Consider the following 12,729-nt stretch of genomic DNA (forward strand, 5'->3'; position numbering starts at 1 on the left):
TGGATATGTTAATTACATCAATGCCAGTGCTCAGCTGGTACTTATTTTATTGATCCTGAAAGGGTGAAAGGCAAAGCTGACCTTAATGGAATTGGAACTTAGAACATAAAAACGGACAAGATGTTGTTAAGCATTTTGCCCAGTCTGCTAGCGATTCTGCCAGCTTGCCACCTTAACAAAAGATTGTATATTTCCACAGAAACTGGTCAAGACAAAAATTAAGGACACATTTCTAGATCTAATTAGTCTCTTTAGTGTATTGTTTTTCTTTTTAATCTTATGGAAATACCACAAATATGTAACTTGTTAGTATATATTTTTATGCCAATATCAGGTTATGATGTAAGATTATTCTAAGAAAATGGTCTTTGATGAATATTTTTGGCAATAATTTCAGAAATAGATAAGAAATATTTTAAAGTATTATCTGAAACTAATTATTTCATCTGACTCAGCACGTAATGATTATTTTGTTGGAGAATCAGTTTCAGCATATTGTTGGTAATTATTTTATTCATATTCCTAGTTTTCAAATAACATTGGAAATGTTGTTTAATCTCTATGTCTGCAGCTTCATAATTAGTTGACTTCCATGAATCTTTTTGAAAAGCAATTATTTTCATTCTTAACACTAACTGCTTACATTGTAATTTTCCTCAATATATTTAACCTTAATTTTAAAATAGTTACAAAAGGTTTAACCTACTAACCCTAGGTGTACAAAATGTCTGTCTTTATAGAAATTAGACTTATTCTAATATTGGGGACTTGTCGTAATCTGTACAGAAACTGGAGCCTTGTCTGAAGTTTGAGAGATTTCACATTATGCTATAGAACCAAGACAATATTTGCTTGTATTGAAAATATAACAAATCCTAACAACCATTTTGCATAAATTGTTAATAACACAAAGCTTTCTTTTTTTTCTTAAAACAAAACCTATTAACATTTCTTTCCTGATCTGCTTTAACTATTTGCACTAACAACACTTGACTGCAGTTTCTACCAACAACAATGCTTCAGCTAACAAATCTCGCAGCTCTGTGATGACTGGCTTTTCTTCCTTGACTCGTAAGATCAATAACCGTCCACGAACTCTCTCTGTAAGAAATAGTCCAAAAAAAATGACCAAATCGTCCAGTGAGCCAATGAATCTTCAAACTGACATATCTCCAGGTAAATTTGCTATCTCTTGCAGTGCTACCATATTCCATGTGCTTTCAAATGCAATTAGAAAAGAAAATGTTCGTTGATTCGTTCATGTTTATGTTGGTTTTATTTTGTATGTTTTATTTTGTATGTTTTATTTCAGATGCTATTTACAAAAGAGATTCTGTGATTAGAAGGCTAGTTAATAAAGGATTTTGGTTTCTGGATTTGTCATTTGTTGATGCCTCTGTTACAAATGTTTGGTAAATCCTAGAAGTTCCTTTCAATAGCTTCTCTTGGTGGTATGGATCTCAGTTTTGGCAAGTGTAGAAGTACCAGTTATTGTTTGAGAACATTTGCCATCATTTACCTCCGGTTATTGGTTAATAAACATCTACATGAGTACATTAAATATCTTAGAAAGTCTAACACTGAATCCTGCAGCTTGGTTAAGATATGAAGATGATATCTTTGTACTCTGGTTACACTATGATGATGTCCAAGTTCTTGCAGACCACTTAAATTCGCATCTATCTATAATAGACAATATTACCATCTGTGGTACCAATCGCACAGAACATGACAAGAATTTAGAAAATTTCCTTGCTGTTGCTAAGAAGTATGGACTTACCTTTAATGAAAGTAAAAGCATCATTGCTACTGATTGGATAACTCTGTTGGGGTATGAGATTTCTAAGGGTAACATCAAACCAGATCCAGAAAGATTAAGACCCCTTGTAGATTTTCCACCCTCAACAGATATGAAAGCTCAAAAGCAAGTTGTGGGAATGTTTGCTTATTACTCTCCTTGGATCTTTCATTTTTCCAACAGAATTCATCCACTCGTTCATCACACAACATTCTCCCCCACTAGATTTCCCCTTCCTGAGAGAGCCAAACAAAGCTTTGAAAACCTGAAGAAGGAACTTGAGCACTCCGTCATAACTACAGTGAAGCCTGACTTTCCATTAGTGGTTGAAACAGATGCTTCCGCCATCGCCATTGCTGCAACTCTAAACCAAGAAGGTCGTCCAGTAACTTTCTTCTCAAGGGCTCTAACTCCCAGTGAGCAACATCACTCTGCCGTTGAGAAGGAAGCTTATGCTATTGTGGAAGCAACAAGGAAATGGAGACACTTCCTATTGGGAAACCATTTCAAACTTATCACTGACCAGAAATCAGTTGCCTTCATCTATGACACCCATCAAAAGGGTAAAGTCAAAAATGACAAAATACAAAGGTGGAAGATAGAACTCTCCTGTTTTAGCTATGAAACTGTTTACCGACCTGGGACAGATAACAAGGGATCCGACTGTTTGTCTCGTACTTATTGTGCAGCATCATTATCGGTAGATCTGAAAAGCTTACATGAAACATTGTCATCCAGGTGTTATGAGAATGTTTCATTTTGTCAAATGAAAAAGGCTCCCGTTTTCACTGGAAGATGTTAAGATGATGACATCTAATTGTAAAGTCTGTGCTGAACTAAAACCAGCATTTTTTCAAGCCTCCCCAATCTCATCTGCTCAAGGCTACTCAACTGTTTGAGAGACTCAGTCTGGATTTCAAGGGTCCTCTACCATCAGTGACACTTGACAAATACCTGCTAACTATTGTTGACGAATACTCACATTTCCCATTTGCATTTGCCTGTGCTGATACTTCTGCTTCTACTGTCATTTGTTGCCTCTCTCAACTGTTTGCTATTTTTGGAATGCCATCATACATCCACAGTGATAGAGGACCTGCATTTATGTCAGAGGAATTGAGATCTTTCCTACTACAGAAAGGAGTAGCAACAAGTTGCACAACTCCATACAATCTTCATTGCAACGGTCAGGTGGAGAGACTGAATGGTACGCTTTGGAAAGCCATTAACCTATCCCTCAAATCCCGTGCTTTGCCAATCAGTCATTGGGAGCAAGTACTTACAGACGCTCTGCACTCTATCAGATCGCTGCTCTGCACAGCTACAAATGAAACACCACACGAATACCTATTTTCCTACAACCACAAATCTACAATGAGAACAACACTGCCCAACTGGCTTCTGACTCCCGGACCTGTGTACTTGAAAAGGAATGTCAGATCATCCAAGTATGACCCCGCTGGTTGATGAAATAGAACTTTTAGACTGTAACCCTCAATATGCACATGTATGTTTATCTGATGGATGGGAGACGAGTGTCTCACTGAGACAGCTGGCTCTAATCCCCGAGACTTTGATCGATCAACAAAACCATGAAGAGATTGTGCAAACTGACGAAACTCCTAACACATGTACTTTGAAACTACAAACTACGAAATCACCTGAAAGTAATGAAGTAAACATTGAACATACTTCCCAAGACACTCCAGAGACTGATAATATTAATCAGTGTTGAGTAGCAGGAACAAGAAACACCTCATGAACTGTATGTTCGGAAAAGAGAATTTATCAGTTACTTCAGAACCAGAGCGTATAATCTACGCAAGTAGAGAAATTTGAAACATTCTGTGCCTATCCATTCAACCTCTGGACTTCTGTTTTCTAGTGGGGAAGAATGTTGTGAGAATGCAAGAACTGTGTGTATGCATGTTTATGTTGTTTGCGTATACATGTTTATACGAAAATATACATGCTGTTCATGTATGTATTTTTTATATGTAACTATTTTGGCTAGCTTTCATTACCAAACTGCATCATGTCGTTGTCATTAACTCATTCTCAACTCGTTGGCGAAAATTATTATTTGTCTACTGTATCTGTCAAAGAAGTTGAATAAAGCTTTATTTCCAATACGGCAATTCTGTTCTCCTCACAAATGCTCGTCAGTCTGAAATTGTCCGTTCTGTACTCTGGTATTTACATTTCAATACTAGCACTTTCAAGTAGCCTAAATCCTAAACTAGAAGCAGCAAACATTATAAGTAATGCTTCTTTGATCTCTATAAGTTTCTACTATGGTCTCCATAAATTTCATTCCATAGCAACAATATAGGATTTCCTTTTCATGTTGCATATATTCAGCCATTCCTGACTTATACTTTTTCCTTTTTAAGGCTTTTTGGAGTTCAATTATTCTGACTTTTAGGGACTTCCCAGTTTCTCCTAAGACCTGCAAATACATGATATGTTACAGATGTAGTCTTTATGTACTAGAATCAAAGTAAAGCTAATACATATGTATAACCTTCCAGAAATACATAAACCTGAAGCCTGCCTAAGACCTAACTTCAGATGCAGAGACTTAATATGCAATCTTTTTTTAGCCCCGAGTTTAGAAGTAAAGGTTCTTGTGTCCAGTACAGTCTGGTGCAATGTACAAATCCAGGAACAAGACACTTCATGACAATTGCAGATCAGGCTAATTGAAACAGTGTATATGTATATATTGTTTCTTCTCTAAACATGTAGTTCATAGTTGTAAAATTTATAATATTGATTATAGTGTGTACTGCTCCACTGCCTCTGTCATATACGAAACTTACTTCATATGAAATTTTATAATGGTATAAGCTCATCATATTGACCTGGCTGTTTCTCACAGCACTATCTTAACCACTTCTATCTGAGTGTGATTTACTGTGAAATATATATTGTTATAAGTTGTTGTAATGACTTCTTCATTTCAGTTACCCCTCCTTGTCAAGAGAAGAGAGGATCAACTGCAAGCCTGTCCAAAGTAGAGGATACAATGCTGCGATCAACCCCTTCAGCATCAAGCTTAATGCCTCGTTCTGTGGCTTCTACTCCTGCTGGTTATAGTCCAGATGATAGTCATACTAGTAGTCCAACACGTTATGCTTCCTTGCCTTCAAAGGGACGAATGAAATCAAAGAGAGCCACAAGACATGTAATATTTCTAATTTTTTTTTTTTATTCATTTCTATTTTCTGCTGTTTTTATTACTCAACAGTTTGGAGCAAGTTTGAGAAAAATGGCTTTTGAACAGTCACTGAGAAGCAAATGACATAAAAATAATTCAGATCCATGAGGGTTTATCAAAGCAGTTATTCATTTTAGTGTCTGTGTTGGATGGATAAAGGTTCAGGAGTGGCTGTGTGATAAGTAGCTTGCTTTCCAACCACATGGTTCCAGGTTCAGTCCCACTGCAAGGCACCTTGGGCAAGTGTCTTCTAATATAGCCTCAGGCTGACCAAAGCTTTGTGAGTGGATTTGGTAGACGGAAACTGAAAGAAGCCCATCATATATATATATATATATATATATATATGTGTGTGTCTGTTTGACCCCCCACCGTCACTTGACAACCGATGCTGGTGTGTTTACGTCCCCGTAACTTAGCGGTTCGGCAACAAGAAGCCGATAGAATAAGTACTAGGCCTGGGGTCGATTTGCTCAACTAAAGGCGGTGCTCCAGCATGGCCGCAGTCAAATGACTGAAACAAGTAAAAGAGTTCCCAATAAAGATGTCTGGTATGGCAAGCCATTACGATCTAAATTTATCGTTGTTTTTATTTTCATGGTATGTATGAACGACACATTTTCAAAAATATATCTGAAAGATTACCAAATTCTGTTGGAAAGACTATTTAGCCAGTGCTTCTCAGACTTTTTAAACTCTTGCTCTTTTTCTTTAACTAACATCTTTTCAGTGCCCTTTTGCTAAGATCCAATGGTCCCCTCCCCGTTTATGTATACATAATTTAGTTCTGGGTACTAGTCTGACTGCTTACCACAGCACCACCCTACTATAAGTGAGTACTATAAATATTAGGTGGTCTATGTATGTATGTATGAATGTTTAAGCCTAAAAACTTTTCGCTGTTTATTTATTCACATTTCAAAATTTATTATTATGGTTGACATTGCTGTAGTTAATGTGATTGTGGCCATCAAGCAGCCTATCTTAATATTTCAGTAAAAAAAAAATTTTAAGTTAATATTTGAACACAAGAAAGACTTGAAAACTGTAGAGATGCATTGAGCACCTCATATTACCCCACTTTATTCTCAGTACCTGAATAAAATTTTCACTGTTCACCAAGGGGTAATATTGCATGAAGTATAGAAGATGGCGGGGATTTAGAAGTTATTAATATTGTAGTAATATCATACTTTTATTTTTCAAAATTAAGATAAAGTTCTTTTTTAATCTAATCTAAAATATACTTTCCTTCATTTTCTACAATGCTCTTCCATCTATCTGGTAGACTTGCAAAGCCTCTCTTCCAAAATTCACTTGACTTTGACAAAAAATACTCTTCCAGTACTTTTCTGACCTCATCTACAGAATTCATATCTTTTCTGTCCAAATGATTTTGAAGACTGCAGAATAAATGATAATCAGATGAGGCAGTGTCCAGCAAATATAGTTGGTGGGGCATCATTTCCCTTTCAAACTGCTCCAGCTTTTGGAATGTCATCCTCGCTTAATGTGGCCAAACATTATCCTGATGGAAGAACACCTTTCGTCTTGAAATCAAAGATGGTCGTTTTTCTTCTAACGCTGACTTAAACCGTTTGGAGTAGATCTCCTTTGTTATTGTTTGGTTTGGGTTTAAAAGTTCAAAGTGGACTAAACCTTTCATATCCCACCAAACAGATAACACCTTACACCTCCTTTAGCCTGAGGTGCTGGTGTTTCTCCTTTCCCTGCCCACTTTATTTGGCACTCGACATTTTTATAGAGAACCCATTTCTCATTACCAGTTACTATTTGGTCCAAAAAAAGGTTCATTCCTGAGACGTGACAGCAAAGAGGAGTATACATTCATTCTCTGTACGTGATTAGACTTGGGAGAGTGTGTGAGGAACCCATTGTCCCAATTTGCTGACTTTTCTGATGGGATGCAGATGTTGATGAATGGTTGAATGACCAAGTTTCTCTGCTAGTTCCTCAACAGTTATGATGGGATTTTGTTCCACCAGGATGTTCTCATCAAGCTCTACAGATCTTCCAGGACGAGGCTTGTTTTCTAGGCTGTAGTTTCTGGCTCAGAATTTCAGGGACCATCATTAACACTGGCTTTCGTTTATTGTCCAATCCTATATATTGCATTAATATTCCTTGCACTTTCCATTGTGTTGTTGCCTTTATTGAACTCATAAAGCAAAATATGCCAAATATGCTACTTTGTCACATCCATTACAGCTTTGAAAAAATAACTGTTAAAATTAAACTACACTCTTCAAAACTTGCACTAAGAATAAGTACTAGGTAAAATTACTACCTGCTTTTATTGCAAGTTGATGCAGGTAGTTTATCCTGTCATTCTCCAACTTTTAGTTCATGCAATTGAAAAAAACTCATTATGGGATGACCCAATATTTTCACAATTTAATTTGTTACTGTTACTAAAATATCCCTCATTGTTACAATAATTTGCTATTATGTCATTATCTTCCATTTTCTTTTGATACTGTACCAGAGAAAATGATTAATTTTAATTTTAAGATATTGGTTTTTTTTCTTTCCTTTTTAAATTGCTGCAGAATTTAAAATGAGACAAACTCTTAATCATTCTGAATATATATTGATCTTATTAACAAAATATCTTATCTATTTATTCAGGAGCAAGATATCAGTACCAAGATGGCTTATGTTCAAGGTAAACTGAATGAGTTTGAAGCAATGTGCAAATATTGTGCTAGTAAACTAGATATTCACATTGGTAAGTAGCTTATAGAAAATACTTTTATAATCTTTATATAGTTAATTTTAAAATTTACATCAGATTGAATAATGACTTGTGCAGTGATTTAATAAAATTTGTCATAAATAGAATTCAACATTGCTTTTTGCTGAACAAAACATATAATTTTGTGGTACAATTTGACATTAGTATATGATAAACAAGAACAGTTTAACAATATTTATGTTATGTTTTACTTAAAAAATAACAACAAAACATTAAATTAGTAAAAGTAATATTTTTAGATGATTTATTATTATTTTTTTTGTTATTTTTCAGAAAATTTACAAGACATATTACATGCACAAACACTTTCTGTAGGAGAGGATGAAGTATTGTTATCAATTGCTGGAGTAAAACAGGTAATACTCCTTCACATTAATATCTATTACATGTAATAATTATCAGTGAGTCTTTTGTAAAATAATGACTTTGGATTGTCAATTTCCTGTGTGGGGAAATCTTTGGAAAAGTGAACATCCATCAAAAACTTCACACTTCTGTGTTGTTGTGTGTCCATTGTTTTATGTTTGTTCTCTTATGCTGGCATGAGTTTGAGGCATTGTTTTACAGCTGCCTCCTTGATTCTAACCTTTACCTGTTTTTCAAGTAAGAGATCTCTTATTTAATCCAGCTTCAAAAGCATGAAGTGAGCAGATGATTTATTGACAAGAGAAGTGCCAACAACAACACCACCTCATGGATGGTGTGACCTTTGAATAAACAGATGCATATGTAAACAAATGGACAAACACATCTGCCTGTGCATACACACACATAACAGGCTTCCTTTTCAGTTTACCTCTACCAAATCCATTTGAGAGGCTTTCATTGGTTTGCAGCTGTAGTAATCACCTGCCCAAGGTGCTGTGCATTAAGGCTGAACCAAAAAACATGTAGTTTAGAAGTGAACTTGTCAATGCATAACCATGCCTGTGTGTGTGTGAATATTTTGTATGTAACTCACAATGCTTACACGATCCCTAACTTAGTTCTACCAAAGAAATGACTCACGATTGCTTGCTTTAATTGTGCAATTCCAAATAACTTCACCAATGTCTAAAAGAAAATGCCACCACTATATTTTCTTTAACATTAAATGTTGTGTATACTTTGCTTTTATTTACATACAATGTCTTCCTTTTGTGTCTAGGTACGAGATATTTTGAAAGGAACCTTGAAGTTTTCACGTAATTTGTTGGATGAAGATAAAATTGAGATTACAGATAATCACTACAGGGAAGAACCTTGTATATTGACGCCAGATTCCGATGTTGTTGATTCCGCTGCTGCTGCTGCTACACATCGAGAGAATGAACTGTTTGGTCGAGCATCTCTCTACGACTATAAAAGAATGTCTCGTTTGAAAGGGGTTTACAGTAATGACAACTCCCCATCTCACATGAATGAAATAACTAGCCGTGAAGTTGAACTTGTTTCTTATGTTCCTCAAGATCAAAATGGCGCTGCCGATCCTGTGAATTGTGTTGATGCTGACACAGGAGCCTATCAGAGGACTAGACACTCAGAATATGGCTGTCATTCACATCAATATGATACAAACACCAGAACTTCATGAAGAGTTTTTTTGTTTTCTTCACCAGTTTTGTTTTATTACTGTTCATGATGGTTTCTTATAAGCTTGAACAGATGGCTTCATCATTTCTAAAGTATCAGTTCCTCTATTGTTCTTTTTTTTTTTTTTTTTTGAAAAAGAGATTCAGCAACTTTCCTTTTTAATGTTTTTAAAATGAAGGTATTTGTTAGAGTTTTGATCTTAAAATCATTTAAGCAGCTTTAAAAATTTTAACTGGTATTTTCATTTAAATTTGAGTAAAAATACATAATTTTTTCATGTTCTACAATTGTTGTTGGTACAGATGGGTCTTATTAAAATGGTACACAACCAGATGTATCAGTTGTATAAGTATGCAAAATGAATCCTAAGTTAAATTGTAAAACTATGTTTTGTTTTTCTTGATCATGGAAGTGAAAATATCTATCTTGATAAAAAAAAAAATCTTTGTGTTGTATCTCTAGCTATTGTTAATGCTTTAACCAAAGTGTGACAGTAGCTAGCTGTAGATTGTTGTATTTATTAAACTTGGTCTAAACATTTATTAAATATGTTCAGTGCAATGAGGATCCTCATTGAGTAATAATAGCTATAAACAATATGCCTTTGCTTTGGTTTAAAATGTGTGAGCTGGCTCTCACTTTTTCCTTGTTATGTGATTAATTTACTCTGATGTACTTGTGAGTTGATGTAATTAAAAAAAAAAGTCCTTAATATTATTTGACTTAAATTTCCTTGCACAAAAACTTTCTTTGGGGAAATTAGTTTAAATTTAATATAAAGATGGCCAGTTTGACAGCAGAGTTATTATGACCACTTCAAGTTGCTTTTTATCTGTGTTAGAAGATAGCAATGAAATGTTTTGTGTCAGACATAATCATTTTGAATTTATGAAATATGAAGCAATATTACTAAAAATATAATTTTATAAATAATTTTTTTGTGGGATGGGGGAAGAGGGAACAAAAAATATGAATCCAAATTTGAAAAAAAAAATGAGAGTACAGTATATTTTTTATTTATTCCACAGCTGATATATATATATATATATATATAAAATCTCATTTTAATATCTATCATGTGAGCTATGTAAACTTTTTAATTTTTATATTTTATTCTAATGCCTTTTATATTCCATGTTATTTCTCATTCAATGAGAATATTTTCCTATGACAGCAAAGATTTTGATAATTGCTTCAAGACTTCTGGTTAAAAATTTGCTGTGATTTTAAGGACAGTCTGTTACTTTTGGAGGAAAATTTAAATTTAAGATGATAAACTACTCTTGTTTGGTCTGATGATCTTACTTCAGATGCTCGATGTTTTGATATTTTAATTGCAAAATGCTTCGAGTGATCTTAATTTAGTTGTCTTGGCAGTTTTTTTATTATTATTATTCTATCATAGTTCTGCTGAATATGAATTACTGGATTTGTAATGTGGCTCAGTGAATACATTAATGGAATGGTAGAAAAGATTGGTGAATATGGTGAAAATAGATATAAGGGGATGGTGACTGAAGTATAGATAGGGCTGATAGACCAAGTGAAAAGTCTATAAAACAGGAGTTTAATTGATATGAAAATGAAAGAAGAGGCGCAACAATGATTATTGTCTGTTAGGAGAAAGTTCTGAAGGATATATATCATCTATCAATTTATAGATAGATAGCTAAATAGATAAAACTGTGTGAACTCTAAATTGAGACCTTGATTATTTTCTTTATTGTCTGTCTGTTCCTAATGCAACTGAAGACTTAAAAGACAATCTGCCATGTAAGAATTGCAAAATCTAAAATCAATTTGAAGTGAAAATGTTTTAAGAGATTTTGTATGATGAAATTTATCATTTAAACTTAGAGAGATAAGAAAAAATAATGTTGAATTCAGTCAAAAACTTCTGCAAAATGTTAGTTGCAATGATGTATAGACTTGAGTTATTATGGTTAGCTGAATTGCTGTAAAGAATTTGAGAGAGAGAGAATTTGTTGCCATGGAATAATTTTTGGTGCCTCACTGTGTTGTAGTGACAAAGTATATTAGAATAGTAAAAAATTATAAGAGTACAGAGAAAGCTAACTTAGAATATTTTTTACCATGAGAGTAGGGTGTGAATTGAGGGAAATTTGACTGCTATTTCAAGACTATTGAATATTAAGGAATATTTGAAACCATTTTCATATTTCATTACAGTGTAAGTACTTTTAACCATATTTTAAAAAGTGTTTCAGTTGATAAATTACTAGAAAAAAAAGAAGAAATACAATGCTTGGATTAAATACTTAAAATAGAAACAATTATAGTTTACTTCTTTAAAAAAATTTTTGCAGATTAAAACAATTTTAGCAGTCTGGAATTTTGTAAATCATTTTATTTACTCTTAAGTAGATATGTTTTTGAAGTCAGTAATTTTCCTTATTGACTTTTTGAAAAGATTACTGAAACTTATCTTTCAGTATATGAAAATGGTTGTTTAAAGTGCTTCAAGACTACTTCTTGTTAAGAGCAATCATCATTCTATGTCCACTTCACTATCATTCCAGCTATTAAAGCAGTTGGTTTCTTCTTTCCAAATACCAAGTTATTTTTAGAAATGATACTTTTTTAAAACTGAAATGTCACTAGAAATTTGTTGTATCCTTTTGCTGTAATTGTTGCCAACCTGATTTTAAATATCAATGTAATAACATTTTCATCTCTTTGTTTTTTTAATTTTTTTTTATACATATATATATTTTACGAAACATTTCTAAAATTTGAACAACTATATTATTCATATGAATATAATTTTTTTTTAATGTGAAAAATATTTGCCTTTAATCCTTAAACAAAAAGAAACTAAACATTTATCCTGCTGGTCAGGTGTGTTGTAAAAAGTTAAATGTGCTATTTATATCAAGTTTAAAAAAAAAAAAACCCCACAAAAATAGTTGTCAATGTTTTAATTTTTTGGGTTAAAAATTTAAAATTTAGTTTAATAATTTGATTTTCTTGTTAGTATTGATCACTTAATGTTTTTTTTTTTTTCATGTTGAATCCCTAATTTGCTCATTTGTTCTGCAACAGGGAATCTACCAGTTTATTGCTTTTCTTTTTCATTGGATTCTGTATTCCAAGCAAATGTGAAATAAATAAAATCAACAAAATGTTTATATGTTAAAAAAAAACTAACGGAATTGAACTTTATTCAAAAATATAGAAAGTACAACTGCATTTAATATGTGGAGTATATAAAATATTTTTAGTGTATATTGTCTTCAATACATGAACAAACTCAAGATAGCTGGAGTTATCATGTTTAACAAAGCAGCCTGTAATATCAAGGGCAAGAACATTCCTTCAACAAAAATTTGTAAGGAATGGACC

General features: G+C 33.3%; 1 protein-coding gene across 23 annotated transcripts in view; it reads left to right on the forward strand.

The window, feature by feature from the left end:
- The window catches only part of LOC106880495 (TBC1 domain family member 5), an 84,021-nt gene extending 71,710 nt beyond the window's left edge, over nt 1-12,311 (forward strand). For 14 of the 23 annotated variants that reach the window (XM_014930464.3, XM_014930467.3, XM_014930469.3 and 11 more), the window contains 5 exons: nt 1,000-1,176; nt 4,765-4,985; nt 7,668-7,767; nt 8,068-8,150; nt 8,942-12,311. In XM_014930464.3, coding sequence (XP_014785950.1) covers nt 1,000-1,176; nt 4,765-4,985; nt 7,668-7,767; nt 8,068-8,150; nt 8,942-9,367 — 1,007 coding nt within the window. In that variant the 3' untranslated portion in view covers nt 9,368-12,311. The remainder of the gene's footprint in view (nt 1-999; nt 1,177-4,764; nt 4,986-7,667; nt 7,768-8,067; nt 8,151-8,941) is intronic. The other 9 variants (XM_014930471.3, XM_089351140.1, XM_089351142.1 and 6 more) reach the window with 1 other exon arrangement.
- Nucleotides 12,312-12,729: the final 418 nt, after the last annotated feature.

The sequence above is a fragment of the Octopus bimaculoides genome, chromosome 4, assembly GCF_046866305.1.
Source record: "Octopus bimaculoides isolate indiv1 chromosome 4, ASM4686630v1, whole genome shotgun sequence".
Lineage (NCBI taxonomy): Eukaryota > Metazoa > Mollusca > Cephalopoda > Octopoda > Octopodidae > Octopus > Octopus bimaculoides.